The sequence below is a fragment of the Cucurbita pepo genome, chromosome LG07 (assembly GCF_002806865.2).
Source record: "Cucurbita pepo subsp. pepo cultivar mu-cu-16 chromosome LG07, ASM280686v2, whole genome shotgun sequence".
Lineage (NCBI taxonomy): Eukaryota > Viridiplantae > Streptophyta > Magnoliopsida > Cucurbitales > Cucurbitaceae > Cucurbita > Cucurbita pepo.
Window position 1 is genome coordinate 8,692,020 of NC_036644.1, and position 24,425 is coordinate 8,716,444.

Genomic DNA, 24,425 nt, shown 5'->3' on the forward strand with positions numbered 1-24,425 from the left:
AACCCTAAACCTGATCCTAAAACACGAGTTTTAATCGAAAAAGTTGCACGAAAATTCATTATAGATAGAGATATGAAACTTACTCCCATGGAACGTCACCGACGAGCATCCAATCGCCATCTTTATCTTCATAAGTCGGGACGAATTCCGACTCGTTATACCCTTCTCTCTCACAAAACTTCCCTACAAGAACAAAAAAAACAACTCAATAAATTTCCATTTCAAGATATAGAGATCAAAAAGAACAATAAAATTAGAAATTTACCAAGAGAGAATTTGAACATGATCTCCAAAGCTTGAAGAAGCTCAGGATATCCTCCATAGATCTTGAGATCAACCTTCCTTAGAAACGGAGCTCCGTCCATGCTCACCTTTATGAACATTCCTCCGGCCACCACCGCCGCCGCCTCATCTTTTTTCTTCACTTGAAAAGAATTTTTTCTGAACGATCTTACCGGCGGCCACCCCACAACCTGTGCCCTGACAAATATAAACATCTTTATGTTAAATTTTTCATAAAGTGCTTGTTAGATGAACACGACTCTTCACAATAGTACCATATTGTCCCCTCTGAGCATGAGTTCTTATGGATTTGCTTTAGGCTTCTCCAAAATGTCTCGTACCAATCGAGACAATATTCCTTAATTAGATTATTCTCGGACGAGACAAATATAAACGTCTTTCTCTTAAATTTTTCATAAAGTGACACGACTCTCCACGATGGTACGATATTGTCTACTTTAAGTATAAGCTCTCGTAGATTTACTTTAGGCTTCTCCAAAATGCCTCGTACCCAATGTAGGAAGTATTCCTTAATTATAAACCCACGATTATTTCCGGGGACGAGACAAATATAAACGCCCTTTCTGTTAAATTTTTCATAAAGTGCTTGTTGGACGAACACGACTCTCCACAATGACAATAGTACGATATTGCATTTTGGTTCCCCAAAATGACTCTACCAATAGATAGAGTATTCCTTAGTTATAAATCCACAATTATTCTCGAGACTTTTCTTTTCATCCAACCGTACTTACTTGGTGGGAGGGGGATTTTCCGGGGTGCATTTTGTGGGATCGGAGTTATTTTCTCGGGCGGAATCCGGCAGGTTTTGGTCGTCGGACGGCAAAGCTCTTTTGTTGGAGTTGATCGGAGAAGATTGGTTGTCCGGCGAGGTTCCCGGCAGGCCGAGTCGGAGCTCCGTGGCTTCCAAGTTGAGATCTCTCTCAAACGCCATTTTTTCTTCTCTTTCTCAAATGGGTTTTTTTAAATTTTCTCGGGAAACAAACAGAAAGTGCAGAGAGGAATCGGACGGGAAAGTGGGAAGGGGAGAAATGGAATGCGCGTTGGCCCAAATAACCACTCAAACGTATTTTATAGATGGCGATCAAACCAAAATGCGTATCATTTCCCCACTTTCTATCATAGCGCGTGTTATACACGCGCTAAAAATTATGATTTTTTTTCTTCATAAACTTATTATTATTTTTAGATTTTAATTCTTAAATTTTGAGCCGAATTGACCTTTGAGATCCCACGTCGGTTAGAGAAGGGAACGAAGATTTACTTATAAAGGTGTGGAAACCTCTTCCTAATAGACGCATTTTTAAAATCGTGAGGCTGACGACTATACGTAACGAGCTAAAACGAACAATATCTGCTAGGGGTGAACGTGACCTATTATAAATGGTATTAGAGTCAGACATCGGGAAGTGTGCCAGCGAGGATACTAGCCCTCAAGGGGGTGGGTTGCGAGATCTCACATCAGTTGGAGAGTGGAACGGGCACACCGGCTCTCAAGGAGGTGGGTTGTGAGATCTCACATCGGTTGGAGAGTGGAACGAAGCAGTGCTTACAAGGGTGTGGAAATCTCTTCCTAATAAACGTGTTTTAGAAACCGTGAGGCTGACGGTATACATAACAAGAAAAAACGGATAATATCTGCTACCTGTGGGCTTGAGTTAATCTCTCCCTAACAAACATATTTTAAAAACCATGAGGCTGATGATGATAGTAACAAGCTAAAACGAATCATATCTGCTAGTGGTAAGCTTGAGCTGTTACATGTTCAAACTTAAAAAATGTCTTAAACTATAGTAAACTATAAACGCTTCCATTCAGTTAGAATAGTAATTTAGATTCCCGAGAGCTATTCCATGAGCGGTTGATACAGAGAATTCTGCCTATACGACTTTGAGATTCCAAGAATCTGCCACCCGACCCGAACGTTTAATTAATTCGAAACGAAATTGAAATACGTGTAGGAATCAAAAGTAGAGTAGGAAGGGGACATGGGAAGGGCAAGGGGAATCAAATAGGTAAGAGGTGGGGACATGGGCAGGTAAGGGTGTTTGGGTAATGAGCTACACAAATTAAAGGAGGGTGCCTTTGAATTTTAGGACAAAAGGCCCTTTTTGATCCAACGGCTGAAAATTGAGATTAGGGGAAAGGAATTAAAAGATGGTGCAATGAGAGGCGTTGGATTAGGAATGGCCCCACATGGGATGCTGTATTTTGGGTTAGACAAGGATGGTGGGTGGTAATGGTATGCCCTAAATGCCATTTTAAAACTACATGCTTTGGCTGTTGGGGTACCCTTCCCATGTGCTCACTTCCCACCTTATTAAAAAACTCGTCGGGTCGGGATAGTGTGGTTGATAGTTTTACACGACGAAGCGTATAAAATCGAAATTATTAAATTTATTTTGAATTGTTCAGACATGCATACTATGATTATTTAGGGTCGGTGTATTATTGTGCCGACTACACCCAGTAATGTTTTCTCTTCGGAACACATTTTTTAAAGTTCAGTACCGTTTTTTTCTTTCTTACCTGACAAATGGGACGTGGGAAAACCTTTTGACGTTTTGGTCGATAGTATGTACATTGGTTGGAGATGAGAGCGAACCATTCCTCGTAAGGGTGTGGAAACCTCTCCCTATTAGACGCGTTTTAAAATCTCGAGGCAAAACCCAGAATAAAAAGCTCAAAGAGGACAGTATTATACAGTTACAAACGGTATTAGAGCCACCGTTTTAAAACTTTGAGTAGAAGCCCAGAAGTGAAAGTCCAAATAAGACATATTTGTTAGCGGTAGGCTTGAGCTGTTGTAAATGGTGTCAGAGCCAGTGTTTTAAAACAAAGAAAATACCTACGAGCCAAATTGAGCATAGTTTAACTATTTAAGATATATACTTTCGACTAGAGGTCAAAAATTCGAATCACCACCTTCACGAGTTGAATTAAAAACAAAGCATAACTTAACTAGTTAAGATATATACTCTCGACCAAAACGTCTGAGATTCGAGTTTCTACCTCTACGAGTTGAATTAAAAACAAAGCATAGCTCTAATACTCCGACCTATACGTCGGAGAATTAAATCTCTACCTCGCGTGTTGAATTAAAAACAAAGAACAATAAGAAAGTACGAGACTTTCATAATACTATAAATTTTCCCGTCAATTGGGAAAATTAGAAAATTACTTCACTCCAAAGTTCGAATATTTAATAATTAATTAGGTTGGACAGTAATGTTCTTTATAGTCTTTTTTTTGGGCTTTCCCTCTCGAAATTCCCCTCAAAGTTTTAAAACACGTCTACTACACCCAATGCGAAATCTCACAATTCACCCCGTGGGGTCAACGTCCTCGCTCGCACACCACCTGTTGTCTGGCTCTAATACCATTTGTAACAGCCCAAGCCCACTGCCATCAGATATTGTCAGATTTGGCTCATTACGTATCGCCGTCAACCTCACGGTTTTAAAACGCGTCTGTTAAGAAGAGATTTCCACACTCATATAAAGAATGTTTTGTTATCCTCTTCAACTAACGTGAAACCTACTTTAAATTTTAAAAATTCTTTTCGAACAAACATATTAACGTAACTATATGACGTAATTTAGATGAAAATAGGAAGTTAACCTAACCCGTGCTCGCTTGCTTAAAAACTTATCTTCATTTTATGAATAATAATGGCTTTTCATGATATGAAAGGGCATTGATTATAATTACTTTTTAAAGTAAAGTTTTTAAACTTAGTCTAATCTTAATTCATATTTTTATAGAAAACTTTGATATAATTGTCAATTTCATCATGATTCAATATTTGATAAATATGTAAATACATGATGATATCTAATTAAAAATATTAAGAATAAAAATTTGGTTAGGTAATAATATCGAACGTTGTCGGTATGATATATTAAAGATATATACAAACCCGAACAAGCTCAACCTGTTACAATGTCATACATTGTTTAAAATCACCCTATTTTATTTATAATTAAATATTATTGTTTAAATTTCGATTTTGCCATAAAAATTAATCTTTTCAACAATGAAAATTGTGGAGGACTACGGTGTAATTAGGGATATACACGGGTTAAATTGAGGAAATTTTCTTGTGATGTCCCACGTTGGTTGTGACAAGAACAAACCACTATTTATAAGGGTGTGGAAACCTTCCCCCAGCAGATGTGTTTTGAAGCCTTGAGGGGAAGTCCGAAAGGGAAAGCCCAAAGAGGACAATATCGGCTAGCGGTGGATCTGGGCCGTTACAAATGGTATCAGAGCCCGACACTGAAGGATGTGCTAGCCTTCTCGTTGTTCCCCGAAAAGAGGGGGGGGGGTAGACACGAGGCGGTGTGCCAGCAAGGACTCTGGGCCCCGAAGGGGGGTGGATTGTGATGTCCCACATTGGTTGGGGAGGAGAACAAACTACCATTTATAAGAGTGTGGAAACCTTCCCCCTTGAGGGGAAGCCCGTAAGGGAAAGCCCAAAAAGAACAATATCTTCTGGCGGTGGATCTGGGCTGTTACATTTCTAAACAAACTCAAATATCATTCACAAGTCACAATGCATCACTAACATCGGTTATAAATGTGAAATATTCTTAATCTTCCTGATAATCTTAAAAGTAGAGTCGAGTTAGATTGTAACCCTATTTTCGAGTTGATCGAGTTGACCCGACGAAAAAAAATCTCAACCCATGAACCAACACCCCTAATTGATTCCCATAGTCCAAGTTGATCGAGTTCTCGAGTCACATGAACACCAAATGATAATCTTAAAAGTAGAGTCGAGTTAGATTGTAACCCTATTTTCGAGTTGATCGAGTTGACCCGACGAAAAAAAATCTCAACCCATGAACCAACACCCCTAATTGATTCCCATAGTCCAAGTTGATCGAGTTCTCGAGTCACATGAACACCAAATGATAATCTTAAAAGTAGAGTCGAGTTAGATTGTAACCCTATTTTCGAGTTGATCGAGTTGACCCGACGAAAAAAAATCTCAACCCATGAACCAACACCCCTAATTGATTCCCATAGTCCAAGTTGATCGAGTTCTCGAGTCACATGAACACCAAATGATAATCTTAAAAGTAGAGTCGAATTAGATTGTAACCCTATTTTCGAGTTGATCGAGTTGACCCGACGAAAAAAAATCTCAACCCATGAACCAACACCCCTAATTGATTCCCATAGTCCAAGTTGATCGAGTTCTCGAGTCACATGAACACCCCTAATTTGTAGCTGACCCACATGTTCAGTGATTCCCACATTTTATTTTTATTACTAATTTTGGTCAACATCGTCGAGAGGAATAACGTTTCATTAAAAAAAACGAGACTAAAATAGCGATAAACGCTCGTTTATTAACAATTTAGTAAATCAAAATAAAATTTTGATGAAGAAATGTTATGAGTGATTCAAAGTGACAAACCAGAATCTTCATCCTCCTCCAAGGATGAAGCATAAACAAAATAAAGAGCCCAAATGAAACCAAACATCCCTGCCAGAATCCACCCAAGAAGGTTGTTGCTCAAACCAAAGGGCAGCCCTGTTCCTTCTGTGCTCAACCTTTCATCCACCAGCGCCACCGCCGGCCCCGCCATTGCCACCACCGTCGTCGCCACGGCCGCCACCGTCCCCGAAATCATGCTTTCTTTTGACCTCTTTCCTTCTTGCTTCTCTTCCAACCTGCACTTAATCCCTCCCTTCTTCATCTTTTGCACCACCGACAATCCTACAAAATTTCACGTTCAATGGTCGATAGTTCGATCTTCTATTAACTGTGTTTTTTCTTTCTTCGATAACGAGTAACAACTATTATCACTGGCCCAATAGAGTTTAACCCAATAATTGTACGAATACACCGTAGGACACCAAATGCCTAAACAAGACAAAAACCTACTTTCTTTCTACTTAACACAAACTTTCCCGTCTTCCCTTTAGAGCACACGGGGATCGACCCTACGCACTGGAGACGGAGCGTAGAGGTCCCTTTAACTTGTTGTACAAGAGTAGTTCATCGTTAAAAGAAGAACAATGAGTTGGGTTGTAGCCTTTCCTATAAATGGATCGTTGGGCTTTCTCGTCTAAAGACATAGGTGAGCTTTTTCCTTCCGAATAAAAATATCTCGATATTTTCGGAATAGATTGTTTAGTCTTTTTTATCCCAAAACAAATTTAAATAACAGAGTGTCAAGTAGTTTCTACAGAGTGTCTTGTAATCTCCTTACCATTGGCCAAAGCATAGAGTACAGGTAGTTTCTACCGAGTGTTTTGTAATCTCTTTATGATTGGTGTTAACAGAGTGCAAGTAGTTTCTACCGAGTGTCTTGTAATTAAACAAAGAGTGCAAGTAGTTTCTACAGAGCGTCTAGTAATATCTTTACAATTTGTGTTAAAAGAGTGCGAGTGTTTCCCGTGGCCTATTTTTGACACGATTCAAACTAAATTGTTTTCGAGACCTTAACGTGTATTAATCAAAGAACAGCTAATAAGCGGAAAACGGTAAGATGAAATTGAAGAAACTCACTGTGAGCTGCCATTAGTGGCGGCGGAAGAAGCTTGGGTGATCCTTTGAGGGTAATCCCGGAGTGAGAAAGCAGAGTGGAAGCCATTTTTTCCGGCGAGAGAAGGTGCTAGAGGTGGCGAAGGGGAAGGGTTTGTTTGGCTGTTAACACTCAGTTCCTTTAAGTTGTGATGGATAATGAGAAGTGTTGTTTATGTACCACACAATTTGGATATGGAGAACAGCAGCTCCTTTTATTCTCAATCCTCTTTTGTCCAATCCCTGCTCTCCACGTGTCCCTTCCATCCTGTTTTCGAGGGGTGAGAGATGGGATGTAATTATCGTGAGATAGCTCGTATTAGTTGTAAAGAGGAACGAAATATTCTTTAAAAGGGTGTGGATAACTCTACACGTTTTAAGATTATAAGGCTGACAACGATACTAACGGGTCAAAGTGGACAGTATCTGTTAGCGGTGGACTTGAGCTGTTACAAATTATATCAGAACTAGATACGGGGTAGTGTGCGAGTAAAGACGTTGGCCCCGAAGGGATATGAGATACTAACGGGTCAAAGTGAACAATATCTGTTAGCGGTGGACTTGAGCTGTTACAAATGATATCAGAACTAGATACGGGGCAGTGTGCGAGTAAAGACGCTGGCCCCGAAGGGATATGGATTGTGAGATATCCTAAGCATTCCTTATAAGGATGTGGAAACCTCTCCCTAGGAGATTGTGAGATATCCTAAGCATTCCTTATAAGGATGTGGAAACCTCTCCCTAGGATTGTGAGATACTATCTGTTAGCACTTGGGCTATTACAGATGATATCATAACTAAGTGTGCCAACAAGGACGTTGGACCCCAAGTGAGATGGATTGTGAGATATCGCTTATAAGGATGTAGAAACCTCTCCCTAGCCGCAGATGGATTGTGAGATCCCGAATTAGTTGGAGAGAAACAAATTGAAAAGAAGAACGAAGCATTCCTTATAAAGGGTGTGGAAACCTCTCCCTAACACATATGCGTTTTAAAACCGTGAAACTGCAATATGTAACGTACAGAAGCAGACAATATCTATTAGCGATGGGCTTGAGTTGTTACATACTCACGATCGAGTCTGTGAATTATACTCCCTAGGACGTCAATCTTATCACGATCGAATCCGTGAGACATGCTCACTATCATTTTAAAAGAAAAATGGTCATTCCCCACCTTCATTAATCTTATGATGTTTTTCATACAAATAACATTTTGTTGTAACAGACGAGTTAAAAGTCGAGCTCTGCAGCTCGACGAGCTCAACTCGTCAAGACATTAGCAACCACCTTTACAAATCGTAGCAACAGAAGTAACCCGAGTGAGATCAGTGACAGACGAATCAGGAAAACGAGCCAAAACAGCATTCGAACAACCGTTCATTATATAGGATATACCAATGAAATAAAACAATCAAAGAATTCAAATATATAAAAATCATCAGCAAGTTCACGTAAATACGACGAACCCGAAGGCTTCGGATTCGGAATGCAATGCTCATAAAACATTACGCCAAGACGTAAACGACATACATAACCAAGAAAAGATCAAGAACCTCGTTAAGGGGTATGAACTTTCCGGCAGTACGAGAGGACCATAACAAAGTCCTTAGCAGACGAGCCAACAGATGCTGGAATTTTCTTAGCCGTGGACGCCGTTCGAAACCACAAGTCGACCAAGTTTTGTAGCTGCTGTGTTGGTAGCACCGGCTGACCCCGACACGATATTTCCACCTGAGACGTAACATGAATCAAAACAACATATTCGACTTAACCACTTCGAGATCGAGCTCGTGAAATTAAATACCTCAGCTTCACTCTCAAGATCTAGTTTCTTTACAAGGTACTTTTGGATAGACGAAACAGGCATTTTCCCATCTCTGTAGCGTAACGAGCAAATAAACGAACATTTAGAACAGCATATTAATCAGCGAGTATCGAAAATCCGATGAGTAGCAACAGTAACGTTCTTACACGGTGTCGAGAACGTATTTGTTCTTATAAGATTCATGAAATATAAATGAAGAACTTACTTTATTCTCAAGTAAGAAGTTGATATTTGAGGCAACGGAAAACCTCCTTTCCTAAAATTTATAAGAACAAATCAGTCAAACAAGAACTCAAATAATATGTATTTGATAGGTTGGGTATGTTACCTGTCTTCCGAAGCGATTAATGTGAACCAAATCGAGTTATTTCTTCTACATTTATCGGCCGACGCATCGAGCACAGCTTGTGCTGTCGAGCCTAGCTCGACAGACGAAGCTGCCTTGTTACGAGCTACTGCTCGTAACCTTCGACGTTTCATGGATTCTGGGAGTGATGTCGTCCCATTATTATGGTTATCCTTGGACTTTAGGTGGCTTCCATGCTCTTTATTTCTTGTTTTCGGCATACACGGTCCGTAATTCGGAGCTCCAAGTGACAGCGGTTTTGCATTGGTTTCTTGTGCATTGAGATCAGCATCAGCAACGATCGATGGTTCGAGTTTGGCCATTGACGGGTCTTGGAAATTTAGTTTGGTTGACTTCGTTCGGTTAGCAGCTTCTACCAAACAATTCAAGGGTGTCCAGAGATCGGCTTTTCCTTCTACTGTAAGATCCTCGTGTCTTGTACTGTTAGATGGCTCGGCGAAAGATGAGTCGGGCCTTCTGTGCCGAACGTTTTTAGTCAAATAATCAGAAGAGCTGGAACTTGGTGTATGATCTTCTCCTGAATCTTCTTCTTTCTTTAGCGGTTCCTCGATCCCGACACTACATCCTCGTAAAGTCGAAGCCTTTCTTGCAACATTCTTCGATCGTCTTCCAGTCAAGCCGCTACTCTGCATTGGTACTTTGGGTGTGTTTACCACCAACGAAGATAGCGATCGCTCCTTCCTTTTCACGGGTAACGTAGCCAAGGGCGACACTTCGGGTGCGGTTATCTTTCTCCTCTTGAGAGGAAATATTTTGGCTCTGATATCTTGTAAATTGTGGTCTGGCCTGCAAAATATAAATACAAATCTAATGTTGCAGCTGAGCTCATCTAAATGCTATAACGTTAAATGCCGGAGCAGTCGAAGGAAAGCGGCTAAATTTTAGCGTTACGATATCCCATCAAAGGAGACACTAGATCGAGGACCTTCTTGAAGCTCTCGTACCAAAAAAAGGCCTTTTGGAAACTCGAGAACGCGTCTAGACTTTAGAGAAAACGAGTCCAAAAGACATCTCCGTGAAAAAATTGTCAATTTTCTTCTTGCTTTCCCTTTTGGGCTTCCCCTTAAGGTTTTGAAAACGCGTATGCTAGAGAGAGGTTTTCACACCCTTATCAAGAATGTTTCGTTCTCCTCCCCAACCGATGTGGGATCTCACAATCCACCCCCCTTCGAGGTCCAACATCCTCGTTGGAACTCATTCTGTTCTCTAATCAATGTGGGACCCCCCCAATCCACCCCCTTTGAGACCTAGCGTCCTTGTTAGCACACCGCCTCGTGTCCACCTCCCTCAGGGCTCAGCCTCCTCGCTGGCACATTGCCCGATGTCTGGCTCTGATACCATTTGTAATGGCCCAAGCCTACCGCTAGCAGATATTATCCTCTTTGGGCTTTCCCTTTCTGGCTTCTCCTCAAGTTTTGAAAACGCGTATGCTAGGGAGAGATTTCCACACCCTTATAAAGAATGTTTCGTTTTCCTCTCCAACTGATGTGGGATCTCACAATCCACCCCCCGTTCAAGGCCCAGCATCCTCGCTGGCACTTGTTCCCTTCTCCAATCAATTGTGGGACCCCCAAATCCACCCCTCTTTGAGACCCAGCCTCCTCGCTGACACATCACCCGGTGTTTGGCTCTGATACCATTTGTAACACCCTAAGCCCACCGCGAGCAGATATTGACATCTTTGGCCTTTCCCTTTCGAGGTTCCCCTCAAGGTTTTTAAAACACGTCTGCTAAGGAGAGGTTTCCACACCCTTATAAAGAATGCTTCGCTCTCCTCCCCAACCGACGTGGGATCTCACACAATCCCCGTTTCATACATTAATGTTTCATCTCTAGTTTTTACACCTTCCTCAAACAAATTGCCTCGATATACCGAGCAACACGACTCTATTACCGCCACTAGCAATAGTATCAACAACACTCTTATAAAATAGAAGAGCACGAAAGCATACACCTCGACAAATTTTTTTACGAACATAGACAGTTCTTTCATCCCAACAAAGCACTTTACCTAACAGCTATACGCTCGAGAGCTGTCAAATCATGTCATTAGAGGAAACTGCAAAAAATAAAAGAACAGACCTCAGTTTCTCCACAGGAAGACAGCCCAGATCAACGTTACATACAGGACAACAATCAACCTCCTCATCTGAGAGCTTCTCATAAATGCATTTCCTGCAAACTGATATGAACCAACATTTTAATGCACTACAAAGCTAGCATTTCAAAAGCCACTGATATATGTGTTTGTGGAAGTAATGGGATGTTATACTCATAAAATTCACGAACAAATACGAATATTGATAAACATAGAAGGGGAGGTGTAATGTAACGGCCCAAGCCCACTGCTAGTAAATATTGTCCTTTTTGGGCTTTCCCTTAAGGTTTTTAAAACGCGTCTGCTAGAAAGAGATTTCCACACCCTTAATGCTTTGTTTACCTCTCCAACCGATGTGGGATCTCACAATTCACCCCCTTTTGGGACTCAAAGTCCTTGCTGGCACATCGCCCGATGTCTGACTCTGATACCATTTATAACGGCCCAAACCCACCCCTAGCAAATATTGTCTTCTTTGAGTTTTCCTCTACGGGCTTCCCTGTAAGGTTTTTAAAACGTGTCTGCTAGGGAAAGGTTTCCACACCCTTATAAAGAATGTTTCGTTCACCTCTCCAACCGATGTGGGATCTCACAATCCACCTCCTCCCTTTGGGACTCAAAGTTCTTGCTAGCACACCACCCGGTGTCCGACTCTGATACCATTTATAATGGCCCAAGCTCACCGCTAGCAAATATTGTCATCTTGGAGCTTTCTCCTTTGGGCTTCCCTGTAGGTTTTTAAAACGTGTTTGCTAGGGAGAGGTTTTCACACCCTTATAAAGAATACTTCGTTCCCCTCTCCAACCGATGTGGGATCTCACAATCCACCTCCTCCCTTTGGGGCTCAACGTCCTTGCTGGCACACCGCCCAGTGTCTGACTCTGATACCATTTATAACGGCCCAAGCTCACCGCTAGCAAATATTGTCATCTTTGAGCTTTCTCCTTTGGGCTTCCCTGTAGGTTTTTAAAACGTGTTTGCTAGGGAGAGGTTTTCACACCCTTATAAAGAATACTTCGTTCCCCTCTCCAACCGACGTGGGATCTCACAATTCACCCCTCTTCGGGGCCCAACGTCCTTGATGGCACACCGCTCGATGTCTGACTCTAATACCATTTGTAACGGCCCAAGCCCACCGCTAGCAAATATTGTCCTCTTTGGGCTTTCGCTTTCGAGCTTCCCTAGTCTACTAGGGAGAGGTTTTCACACTTTTATAAAGAATGTTTCGTTCCCCTCTCCAACCGATGTGGGATCTCACAATCCACCCTCGTCCGGGGCCCAACGTTCTCGTTGGCACACCCGCCCAATGTCTGACTCTGATACCATTTCTAACGGTCCAAGCCCACCGCTAGTAAATATTGTCTTCTTTGGGCTTTCCCCTTCGTTTCCCCTCAAGGTTTTTAAACCGCGTCTGGTATGGAGAGGTTTCCACAACCTTATAAAAAATGCTTCGTTCCCCCTCTCCAACTGACGTGGGATCTCACATGCAATTTCACAGTTTGCAGGTATAAAAGCACTCACTGTAGCAGGTGAACAAAATCATGGCACATTTAGATCAAGTTTTTTGTTTTTGCTATCTGTTTTCATAACTAAGTTTGTTTATCAACATTTTTTAAATAAAATCTGAAAATTAAGAAAAATTGTTATCAAATTCTGTTTTTCGATTTTGAAATTCGTTTAACATCGGTACAACGACCAATACTTTTCAAAATCAAAATGTTAACGACGATACAGCGAAGACTATCGATCCCATTCGTAGCAGACGGCCTTAGTAGCCAACAATTCCATGAAACAACAGTGTTCAGCAAGTCAATACAGAAAGCAATGAACATAATCATCTAAAAACATATGCATTACAGCAACATGTAAGTAGTTTTCGATAGATATTCAGAGTTCCAAACATATCGTTAACGATATCGACGTCGAATTCTCAATTGCTTGATATTCAACAAGCAACACTAGAAACATTGATGAAAAGATCAACAGCAGAGACCATTACATACATAGACCGTTCGATCCCGAAAGTTTAGAATTGTTGAAGAACAGGATAGATATCCCAAGAACTTCTAACATAATATGGCTTGATCTTACAATGTTTATACACATGTAAATTGCACGGCATGTTTCAAAAAGTGCACTACTTCTTTATTTAAGTATAATGCACATGAATTGAAACCAAGTTAGTGAGCTGAAAAACTAAATCAGCAGAGATTTCGAGTCTTTGTAATGTAACCAAATGATCTGTAACAGCCCAAAGCCCATGCCCACCGCTATCAGATATTTGTCATCTTTGGGCTTTCCCTTTCGGGCTTCCCCTCAAGGTTTTTAAAACGCGCCTGCTAGGGAAAGGTTTCCACACCCTTATAGAGGGTGTTTCATTCTCCTCCCCAACAGAGGTGGGATTCTCACAATCCACCCCCTTCAGGGCCCAGTATCCTCGCTGGCACTCGTTTCTTTCTCCAATCGATGTGGGACCCCAACCAAATCCACCCTCTTTGGGGTCCAGCGTCCTTACTGGCACACCGCCTCGTGTCTACCCCCTTCGGGGAACAACCTCCTCGTTGGCACATCGTCCGGTGTCTGGCTTTGATACCATTTGTGACAACCCAAGCCCACCACTAGCATAGATTGTCCTCTTCGGGCTTTCCCTTTCGAGATTTCCCTTTCTGTCTTCCCCTCAAGGTTTTGAAAACGCGTCTGCTAGGGAAAGGTTTTCACACCCTTACAACGGGTGTTTTGTTCTCCTCCCCAACCAATGTGGGATTCTCAAATCCACCCCCTCTGGGGCCCAGCGTCCTTACTAGCACACCATCTCGTGTCTACCCCTTTGGGGAACAACCTCCTCACTAGCACATCCTCCGATATCTGGCTCTAATACCATTTGTAACAGCCCAAGTTCACCATTAGCAAATATTGTCCTCTTTAGGCTTTCCCTTTCGGGCTTCCCCTCAAGGTTTTTAAAACGTGTCGGCTACGAAAGGTTTCCACACTCTTATAAACTAAAGGGTGTTCCATTCTCCTCCCCAACCAACGTGAGATTCTCACATGATCCATAAAGAAGCTAATTAGGGGATAGAAGAAAGAGCAACCAAATCCAGCTAAACTAAGCTGAAGTAAACTGTTGAAAGAGAACAAGCAAAAGAGCCATCCAAATGTCATGATATAAGAATCAAAACCACAAGGTGAATGATTTCACGTAAGAATTTAAGAATAGCTCAATGTAAAGAACACAAGAACAAAATAACCCAATTTACCACACTAGNTAAAGAAGCTAATTAGGGGATAGAAGAAAGAGCAACCAAATCCAGCTAAACTAAGCTGAAGTAAACTGTTCAAAGAGAACAAGCAAAAGAGCCATGAACACTAACACGGATATTGATCCAAATGTCATGATATAAGAATCAAAACCATAAGGTGAATGATTTCACGTAAGAATTTAAGAATAGCTCAATCTAAAGAACACAAGAACAAAATAACCCAATTTACCACACTAGTTCTCATGAATCAAAACGAAAAAAGCTTCAAAAATCCATCACAAGCGGCAAAATTAGCAGCAACCCAGATCATAAAACAACTAAAAAACAATAACCCAAGAAGCGAAAAACCAAAACATGCAACAAAAAATCATCTTCATAAATCAAATAGATGAACTTACACGTGTGAAGACAAAGAGATATAGTAGTAGCTTCCTTCAATAGCTTCTTACACAGAGGGCACGTCATGCATGCTTCAAATATCTCCCTCTTCACTCTCACCACCTGACCCGCCATAGCCACGCCCTGTTTCTCTTACGCCCTTTCGCCAAACCACATTGAAAAACGCACAGATTAACACAAATCCACACAGAATCAGGGCAGCGTTTGGATTGAAACAGGGCTCCAACCTATGGATCTGAGGTCGAAGGCGAAACAGAAGGGATTTTGGGGCAAATTCAGAGATGGGTTTTGATTGGAATGTGGAAAAATTACGTGGGGTTGGGTTGTTCTTGCTTGGATTTCGAACAAGAAAGGTATAGGGGAAGGGGAAGGTTTGAGGTTTCGATGAAATAGCATGGTCTTGAAGAAATATATGTATATATATATATAATAAATTGTGTGTATATATATATATATNTAAATATGTGTGTATATATATATATAATAAATTGTGTGTATATATATATATATACGCATCAAGGGGAGCGGAGGCAAGAACTATTTAGTGGATTTGTGCATTGTTTTGAGGGAAAAGTGAGTTGGAGAGNAGGCAAGCACTATTCAGTGGATTTGTGCATTGTTTTGAGGGAAAAGTGAGTTGGAGAGTGAGTTGAGTGTTCGAGTTGGGGCTTAGTTGTAGAGAGGAGTGGATAAATCGCGCCGTCAATGATTTCTGACCCTCTTATCTAAGAAGAACTCTATTTACAAATTTGGGAAATTTCTCATTTTTTGGGATTTTAAATATTATTTTCTTTATTTTTTAAAAAAAGATAAATAAATAAAATAAAATAATTTTATTTTGTATAAATTGAGGAATTTTTAGATTTTTTTTTTTAATGGGAGGAAAATATTTAGTTTTTGTTTATTTTATTTTGTATTTAATNTTTTTTTAAAAAAGATAAATAAATAAAATAAAATAATTTTATTTTGTATAAATTGAGGAATTTTTAGATTTTTTTTTTTAATGGGAGGAAAATATTTAGTTTTTGTTTATTTTATTTTGTATTTAATTACTAAGAAAATAGTTTAATGGGTATTTATGTTAAATTTTAGCTTAATAAAAAAATTTATTGTTGATAATTTAATTGATTAAAATATTAGTTATAAGTTATAGTATGACTGGATATTTTATGGATATGTTCCAACTCTGCCCTCTATTTTCGGGTTATAAATGTTAAATATTTTTAATTCTAATTTAAGCTTTCGAGTTACAGAAGTCAAATATTCATAATCTAACTCAACTCTCTGTTTTCGGGTTATAAACGTTATATATTCTTAATTCCAACTCAATTCTTTGTTTTCGGGTTATAAACATCAAATATTCATAGTCTAACTTAATCCTCTGTTTTCGGGTTACAAACGTTAAATATTCTTAATTCCAACTCAATCCTTTGTTTTCGGGTTACAAACATTAAATATTTTGTGATGTCTCACGTTGGTTGGGGAGGAGAACAAACCACCACCATTTATAAGGGTGTGGAAACCTTACTTTACCATACGCGTTTTAAAGCTTTGAGAGGAAGCTTGAAATGGAAAACTCAAAGAGGACAATATCTGCTAGCGGTGGATCTGGGCCGTTGCAAATGATATTAGAGCTAGACACCGGACGGTATGACAGTAAGGACGTTGTGCCAGCCTTCTCGTTGTTCCCCGAAGGTGGGAAGACTCGAGGCAGTGTGCCAGTAAGGACGTTGTGCTAGCCTTCTCGTTGTTCCCTGAAGGGGGTAGACACGAGGAGGTGTGCTAGTAAGGACGCTGGCCCCAAAGGGAGGTGGATTTGGGGGCGGTCCCACATTAATTGGAGGAAGGAAAGAGTGTCAGAGAGGACGCTAGGCCCCGAAGGGGATGGATTGTGAGGTCCTACGTCGATTGAGGAGTAGAACAAACCACCATTTATAAAGGTGTAGAAGCCTCATACGCGTTTTAAAGCCTTGAGGGGAAGCCCGAAAAGGAAAATCCAAAGAAGACAATATCTGCTAGTAGTGGATGTGGGTCGTTATGTTTTAGGGTTACAAACATCATATTGGATTGTAACTATATTTTCGAGTTAGTCGGATGCCTATGAACGATCCATGTTTTAGTTTTTAAAAGTACGTACCGACCATGTTGTTTATTTATCGGATTAATATTAAAATCAAAATAAATAAAATTGGGAAATAAATTAAGAGTTAGAGATTCGAATCTGTTGACCGGTCAAACCCTTCTTTCCCCTTCGCTTTCTCCTCCTTTTTACCAGGGGCGATCGACTGTTCGAGCTTGCAGCAGGTAAACAAAACCCTAATCAAACTAGTTTTGAAGCACAAATTTCCTTATCATTTTCCATTTCTTTTGACCATGGCGTTCTCGTTAATGTGCACAGGGCGGAGGATCTGAAACGGAGGTTGAACAATCGGTTCCACGAGCTTCAAGACGAGATTAGAATCGCGGAGGTATGGATTGCATAGGAATTTGAGTATTCGATGATTTGATCTTCTTTTGCTCTTTGATTTTAGACGCGATTTTCGAATTTCCGATGAGTTTTGAGTTTCGATGTGATATGAACAAAATTAGAGTTTCTCGTGTTGAATTGTTGAAATTTTCGACTGAGTTGTTTCTGGAATCTTGATTATCTTTTTGACTAGATAAAGAAAAAAGCCATATGGATGGGATATCACGAGATATAAATTCTTCAAAGGATTGATTAGCTCGCTTTTGATTTGTTCAATGTTTTCTTGCTTGCTTTGTTCTTCTGCAAGTTTATTTTCTTCCCCAGCTTTTTACTTTTTGGTGGTATTTGGGAGACTTTAGTTGGTGAAGCGATTAATCAATACTTCAACCTTGTGTTTCCTGCAATTTTCCTTGCAACTCTGTTTACTAGGAGCTTTATTTCAAGGGGAATTTTCAAGATCACTTTTGGTTATGTAATCAAATACCATGAGAATTTTTGTAACCAACACACACTTTTGGTTTTTGTAAAAGTCATAGGGAACTCACCTTTGGTGGCTATTGGGAGATCCCACGTCGGATCGGGAGGAGAACGTAGCATTCTTTGTAAGGCTGTAGAAATCTCTCCCTAGTAGACACGTTTTAGAAACCTTGAGAGAAAACTCGAAAGGGAAAGCTCAAAGATGACAATATCTACTAGCGGTGGATTTGGCCTGCTACAAATGGTATTAGAGCTAGACGTCGAGCGACGTGCCAGCGAGGAGACTGAGCTTGAAGGGGGGTGGACACGAGGCGGTGTGCCAGCAAGGACGTTGGGCCCCGAATGGAGGTTGATTTGGGGGTCCCACGTCGATTGAAGAAGGGAACGAGTGACAGGAAGGATGTTGGCCCTGAAGGGAGTGGATTGTAAGATCCCACATCGGTTGAGGAGGAGAATGAAGCATTCTTCATAATGGTGTGGAAACCTCTCCCCAGTAGATGCTTTAAAAACCTTGAGTGGAAACCCAAAAGGAAAAGTTTAAAGAAGACAATATCTACTGGCGGTGGGCTTAGGCTGTTACAGCTACTTTCTTTAGGAAACAAACAATAATCTAGACGATGCGAGTAATGAGTTGCTTCTGAGTGATGAGGAAGTGATTCATTTCCATATTGGGGAAGTTTTTGCCCATGCAGGTTGGAAGAAATGAAAGAGGAGAATATTACGAACGTGGGAAAACTTAAGGAAGGCAAGTATTTCCTCGTTGCCGAGATGAGATGGCTGAATCAAAGAAAATTCTGTACAGGAAGTTCAAAGAGTCTACGATTGATACAGATAAGTTTTTCTGAAGCTGTTTTGATAGTATGTATGTTCTTTGGATCTTGATGTCATATTCTCTCATATGATCCATATAGTCTTGGAATCCTCTGGATTTTGATTTGAGAAAATGACCTGATAGAAGATGGTTGATAGTGTTTACTCGATATCCATAGATGTAACAGCCCAAGTTTAAGTCCAAGTCCACCGCTAGCGGGTATTGTTTTCTTTTGATTTTTTCTTTCGGGCTTCCCCCTCAAAGTTTTTAAAACGCATCTACTAAGGAGAGGTTTCCATACCCCTTATAAAGAATAGTTCGTTCTCCTCTCCGATCGATGTGGGATACCCATAGAAGAAAAAAGAAACTCAACGAACCTAATCAGCAAAGTGATGTCGAACCCAATTGACTTCATTCCTAACTACTATTTAGTTTGTTTTAGTTTGATCTCTCTAATATATGACATCAAACTGATGAGTTCGATTGATTCGACGACAAGGCAAAACCAACACAAACTAACTTAAAACCTTCGTTCACACATGGACAGCCATGGCCAGTCAATAGGGAAAAGCAATGTAAAAAACCGAAACGACTCGGTTCAGCTCAATATCTTAGAAAACCGAACTGTATCTGAACAAACTTACATCCATAGGCTGTATAGATGAAGAATAGATGAAAAGAGAGTTCAGGCAAGGAAAACAAAAATCCAATGCATCTGTTTAGAAACAGATTGTTGTTGTTGTTATGTAATTAGGAGCTGTGTTAGTGATGGCAGCATTTGGATAATGAAAAAAGCACAGTGGGAGACACTTCCCACTTGATGATCCGCACGTGCCACCTGAACATATTCCCTTCAGCTAGATGTTGATGTTTCATCTAAAATCATTTAGTGGTTTGATATTTATCTTTGTGTTTAACAAGTTTTTGAACCACGATTTATTATTATAACTTTATTAGAGACATAATTAAATACAGGGAGAAAGTTTTCTATTATACGGATCACCAACTTCACTTACTTCTATGGTAGGTTCGTTCTAGGGAGACTCACATACCTATAAAGGAAGAACTTGGTGGGTTAGAAACATTTTCAATATATGATTATTTTTTTGTATTTGTTTGATGAGAAATGATTGTTCGATTATTTTTTTGTATTTGTTTGATAAGAAATGATTGTTCGACTTATCTAGGCAGGGAAAAAAAAAACCTTTAAATATAACATTTAACACAATCGCACTTTCGAAGGCAGACTAGGGATTGTGCGGCACTCACTTTCCAACGATAAGTGAGCTAAGCCAATTTGTTCTTGCGTCGCCTACGGCCAAGCGACGTATGATTGAGCCTCTAGTCTCGGTTTTAAAAGAAGGTTTTAGAAAACGAGAAGAGAGAGAGATCGTATGATTGAGCCTCTAGCCTCGGTTTTAAAAGAAGGTTTTAGAAAACGAGAAGAGAGAGAGATTTTAGAAAGAGACGTTATATAAGCAAGCAAGAGAAAGATAACAACGGCTTAGCATATATAACCTTGGGTAGGGAGAAGTTGACAATTACTCGAACTTCTTTTAGTTTAATCAATGAAAAGAAGTGCTGATGTTAAAATTTCCTCCCGATGACGTCATTATAGAACACAATAGATGCATCTACTATTGAAGAATTTATTTCAAATGGAATTATATAATTAAGTCAACATACAACTCTCATCTTTAACTTCAGATTTTATTATTAGTTTCTGTGCTTTTAAATGTAAATTTTAAATTAGAGAATTTATTATTCGTAAAATAATATTAATAATTTCATGTAAAAAAGGATATTTTTAAATTAATAGAAAGAAAACCAATAAAAAAAATATTTGTTTAAAAAATTAACAATAACTAAAAATAGAAACCTGAAAACTAAAATTCAACGGTTAAAATAAAATGAAAACAAAATTATAAGACCAAAATGATAATTTAATCTTATAATTATTTATAATTATTAAGATGAGAAGAGAAACCCCTATAAGCAATAATTATTATTATTATTATTCTCTTTCGTTTGCGTGTACTCTTGTTAATGTGAACTAAGACAGCTAAAACTAAGTTTCTATTTTTTAAAGAAAATAATTTAATTTTTAATAAAAATTTAAAGACAAAAAAGTAATTTTTGTAATTAGTCGGACTTTTTAAAGTGAAAATAAAAAATAATAATGGGAGGAACTATATGAACTTTAATTTAAAAAAAAAAAAAAATTAAATAATTAGATTTAATGGGTCATAAAAAAACCCAAATGTCTGGGAGATGAGGAAATTTTAGCTCAAGTTTTGAACCTGAAAGTATGAATCCAGGATTCCTCTAGCTAACCCTAAATTATTCAAAAGGTGTTAGCTAATTGAGCTTTTAAATTGCATATATTCTACTTTCTACTTTGGTATATTTTGTGCCCGATTCTGGTTTAGGAAAGGGTCCTTATCTTTCTCGGAACTAGTAGAGATCCGAAAAGAGTTCTATCTACTTTGGGATTTTGAGCTCGATTCTGGTTTAGGAAAGGGTCCTTATCTCTCTCGAAACTAGTGGATATCCGACAAGAGTTAATTTTCTACTATCTACTTTGGAATTTTAGACCGGATTCTGGTTTAGGAAAGGGTCATTATCTCTCTCGAAACTAGTGGAGATCCGAAAAGAGTTAAATTCTTCTTTCTACTTGGCATTTTGGCCTCAATTCTAGTTTAGGGAAGGGTCCCTATCTCTCTCAAAAAACTAGTGGAGATCCGAAAAGAGTTAACTTTCTACTTTCTACTTTGGCATTTTAGGCCCAATTCTAGTTTAGGAAATAGTCGGTATCTCTCTCGAAAGTAGTGGAGATCCGAAAAGAGTCAAATTCTACTTTCTACTTAGCATTTTGGGCTCGATTATGGTTTAGGGAAGGGTCCCTATCTCTCTCAAAACTAGTGGAGATCCGAAAAGAGTTAACTTTCTACTTTGACATTTTGGGCCCGGTTCTAATTTAGAAAAGGGTCTTTATCTCTCTCGAACCTAGTAGAGCTCGGCTACGATGATTGAAGGCTATTCAAATAGCACGACTCGTACCACAAAAGAAAGGGCCACTCTTTTACGCTAGAAGCTACGCTATTGTCGTTTAGTTTAGCACCGTATAACAATGAAGGAGGAGTATGGTAACTCCAAGAGTAGAGGTACGTACTCATATATGATTTGGTTGCCTACGAACTTTGTTTTAAGAGATTCATCGATGAGACCGACGGGTTTATATCGAGATACATATCATATATCTAATGTTAGAACACTATCAAATCAAGCCATTGAAATCATAAACACAAATTCAGAGAAGATCAAATCAAACGATGCAAGCACAAGATTATAGAACAAAGGCAAATCATAGCTCCTCCTGCTAAATGTTCAAGTGAGCGAGGTGAGCCACTGTTGATCATTGAATAATTTACATATGCGTATGAAAAAAACAGGCAAAAGCATGAAGAACTCTTCCACCAAATTCAGAAAATGAACACCAAATTCAAGAAACCCCTGCATCCCAAATATACAAATCAAGCCATGGAAATTAAATACCAGGATCATCTAATCCTAGCTCAAGAATCTCTAGTGTCACAACAATCCAAGCCAGGAAGAACAGCAATTTGACATACCAGTATCATCTAATCCTAGCTCAAGAATCTCTAATGTCACAACAATCCAAGCCAGGAAGAACAGGAATTTGACATAAACCCTACAAATGCATTGACTATGCATCTTGAATAAACCAGATTCCAGTTGACAAGATGAATCCAAGCAAGCAAGCAATAAGGAATTCAATCCAACAATCCCATCAAGGATCTCTAATGTCACAACAATCCCAGCCAGGAAGAACAGCAATTTGACATAAACCCTACAAATGCATTGATTATGCATCTTGAATAAACCAGATTCCAATTGACAAGATGAATCCTAGCAAGCAAGCAATAAGGAATTCAATCCAATTTTCATTGAAGTTCGAGAAATTGAGACGTACCCATCAAATCCGAGTGTAGCCTCGTTGTTGTTGTTGTTGTTGCTGATTTCCCGCAGCCGACAGCAATCCCCCTTGTGTAGCAGTCTCCAAATCGAGAAATTGATCCGCCGTACTCCGAAACGCCGCGTGCAACGCAACAACGACGGTCCCTGTTGTTAGGGCTCCCAAAACATTCGATCCCACATCAGTAGAAACAAGAGCGATGATTGTAAAAATGCTCAAAACCCCCAAAACAACTTTATCATCGAACGTTTGGTTGAAGAGAACGAGAGGCTGATCGCGGAGGAAGTAGAAGAACAACCAAGCGACGAAGACGAGCAAGATAACGAAGAACGAAGTCGGATGCCAGAATAAGCTGAAGAAGACGATGACGACATTCACCATGGCGTAATTGACATGAAAGTAGTTCACGTTCTGGCGGATTCTCGCCATAGCGTCATCGGAGCTTAAAGGGAGAGAGAAGGCGGAGAAATCGAGGAGCTCTCGCCATGGCCGCTGTTTGGCGATTAGGGATTGCGTGGTGGTTTTAGCGTGTTCGAGAAAGGAGGAACTGGAGGGGAAAGATGGAGGAGCTCCACCGGAATTGGTGGGGAATGTGGCGGCGGGCGGAGAGGGCACGGTGCCGTAGACGGCGGCGAATTTGACCCGTGACATTGAAGGAAAATCGAGGGTTTTAGAGTGAAATTTGCACGGATCTAAGGGTTTTTCGGGGGAAGAATTTGTTGGGGCGAAAGGGAAAATGGGTTTTAGTTTTGTGGGGAAGAAATTGGGCGTTGGATCTGAAGAATGGAGCGATGGAAATGGAGTTCTGTTCTGTTTCTGAATCAGTTTACTTTCTTTTGCAGAGACTATTCCGAGGAAGAAGACGGGGAATATATATATATATATATATATATATATATATATATATATNTAGAAAATTTCTTAATTTTGTTAAATAATAATTGGTTGAAAAAACTGTTTTTTATCTCTCTAATTTTTATAACTAATTTAATCTTAAAATATTTTGTCAAAATTAAATATTCATTTTTATTAATTATCTATTTAGATAATTTACATGTGAATTAAATTATAATAAAATTCAAAGTATTGTAATAAAAACAAAGTTCAAAGAAGTACAATAATTTATATATATATATATATATTTTTTTTTTTTTGTCAATTTGACTTCGTAAAATTAAAACAAAAATGAGTTTTAACTTTTATTATAAAAAATAATACCTATCATTCGTTTTATCATGAAAAAAAATATATTATTGTCAATAAAAAAAGAATTTTATTGAATTATCACATTGATTTATTTTAAGGGTTAAGAAATTTCTATATTTTTAATCCAAACTATCATAAAAAATAAATAATTGAATCTGACGAAGTAAACATTTAAAAACATGTTCACCCTAATTTATTATAATTATTTAACAAAATTAAATAAATAAAAAATGGATTCCAAAAACATTTTAAATTTTATGATTTAAAATAGAATATTTAGAGGTATAATTAGCAAAATAGTATTTTTAAATATTAACATGACAATAATCGATAGGGGCTGTTTCATTAAAAATAAATAAATAAATAAATAATATTAAATTTTAAATTATCCAAAAATTTAGTAAATTTGATAAAAAAAAATATATATTATAATTCCATAAAACCTCATAAATAATATCCATAATTGATAAAAGCTCCGAATAAATTTTAATTTTCAGTCTATAAACAAATTTGTAATTTAATTAATTCTAATCTATGACACAATATCTACTACTCAAAAGTATGAATAGATGTGAAAATATTATTACTCAATAAAGAACACAGATTCACAGATTTAAAAATGAAAAATAAAATTGGGATCGAAGGTTCAATGAAAGTTTAATCTTCATTGATATTCAC

General features: G+C 38.9%; 4 protein-coding genes and 1 long non-coding RNA gene across 6 annotated transcripts in view; 1 reads left to right on the plus strand and 4 right to left on the minus strand.

Annotated features, from left to right (window-relative positions):
- Positions 1-1,237, minus strand: part of LOC111798195 (auxin-induced protein 22D-like) — a 1,969-nt gene extending 732 nt beyond the window's left edge. Inside the window, exons 1-3 of the mRNA XM_023681200.1 lie at positions 1,038-1,237; positions 266-480; positions 84-183 (exon numbers count right to left, since the gene is read on the minus strand). Of these exons, the coding sequence (XP_023536968.1) occupies positions 84-183; positions 266-480; positions 1,038-1,237 (515 nt within the window). The remainder of the gene's footprint in view (positions 1-83; positions 184-265; positions 481-1,037) is intronic.
- A 4,364-nt stretch (positions 1,238-5,601) lies between these two features.
- On the minus strand, positions 5,602-6,996 carry LOC111798254 (photosystem II reaction center W protein, chloroplastic-like). Its single transcript, XM_023681287.1, has 2 exons — positions 6,827-6,996; positions 5,602-6,031 (listed from the first exon to the last, which is right to left on the minus strand). Exons 1-2 carry the CDS (start codon positions 6,909-6,911, stop codon positions 5,715-5,717), a joined length of 402 nt encoding a protein of 133 aa, XP_023537055.1. The 5' UTR covers positions 6,912-6,996; the 3' UTR covers positions 5,602-5,714.
- A 1,207-nt stretch (positions 6,997-8,203) lies between these two features.
- LOC111798084 (E3 ubiquitin protein ligase DRIP2-like) lies at positions 8,204-15,234 on the minus strand. Its single transcript, XM_023681045.1, has 6 exons — positions 14,789-15,234; positions 11,118-11,217; positions 8,997-9,821; positions 8,874-8,924; positions 8,648-8,720; positions 8,204-8,574 (listed from the first exon to the last, which is right to left on the minus strand). Exons 1-6 carry the CDS (start codon positions 14,901-14,903, stop codon positions 8,401-8,403), a joined length of 1,338 nt encoding a protein of 445 aa, XP_023536813.1. The 5' UTR covers positions 14,904-15,234; the 3' UTR covers positions 8,204-8,400.
- A 1,769-nt stretch (positions 15,235-17,003) lies between these two features.
- Positions 17,004-17,525, plus strand: LOC111798135. The gene is made up of 2 exons (XR_002815655.1): positions 17,004-17,093; positions 17,188-17,525. It is a non-coding gene; the product is annotated as an uncharacterized LOC111798135 (long non-coding RNA).
- Positions 17,526-21,859: 4,334 nt separating this feature from the next.
- LOC111799113 (PRA1 family protein F3-like) lies at positions 21,860-23,402 on the minus strand. Of its 2 annotated transcripts, none has more exons than XM_023682517.1 (2): positions 22,539-23,402; positions 21,860-22,057 (listed from the first exon to the last, which is right to left on the minus strand). In XM_023682517.1, exon 1 carries the CDS (start codon positions 23,190-23,192, stop codon positions 22,542-22,544), a length of 651 nt encoding a protein of 216 aa, XP_023538285.1. In that variant the 5' UTR covers positions 23,193-23,402; the 3' UTR covers positions 21,860-22,057; positions 22,539-22,541. The 2 variants fall into 2 exon arrangements, with proteins under 2 accessions (XP_023538285.1, XP_023538284.1); XM_023682516.1 differs by having other exon boundaries at positions 21,862-22,415.
- Positions 23,403-24,425: the final 1,023 nt, after the last annotated feature.

Coding starts and splice junctions, on each gene's coding strand:
- LOC111798254 (XM_023681287.1), bottom strand. CDS start 6,911: ATGGCTTCCACTCTGCTTTCTCACTCCGGGATTACCCTCAAAGGATCA. Junction 6,032..6,826: donor GCCACTAATGGCAGCTCACA/GTGAGTTTCTTC, acceptor GAAATTTTGTAG/GATTGTCGGTGGTGCAAAAG.
- LOC111798084 (XM_023681045.1), bottom strand. CDS start 14,903: ATGGCGGGTCAGGTGGTGAGAGTGAAGAGGGAGATATTTGAAGCATGC. Junction 11,218..14,788: donor ATCTCTTTGTCTTCACACGT/GTAAGTTCATCT, acceptor GGTTCATATCAG/TTTGCAGGAAATGCATTTAT. Junction 8,925..8,996: donor TTAATCGCTTCGGAAGACAG/GTAACATACCCA, acceptor TATAAATTTTAG/GAAAGGAGGTTTTCCGTTGC.
- LOC111799113 (XM_023682517.1), bottom strand. CDS start 23,192: ATGTCACGGGTCAAATTCGCCGCCGTCTACGGCACCGTGCCCTCTCCG.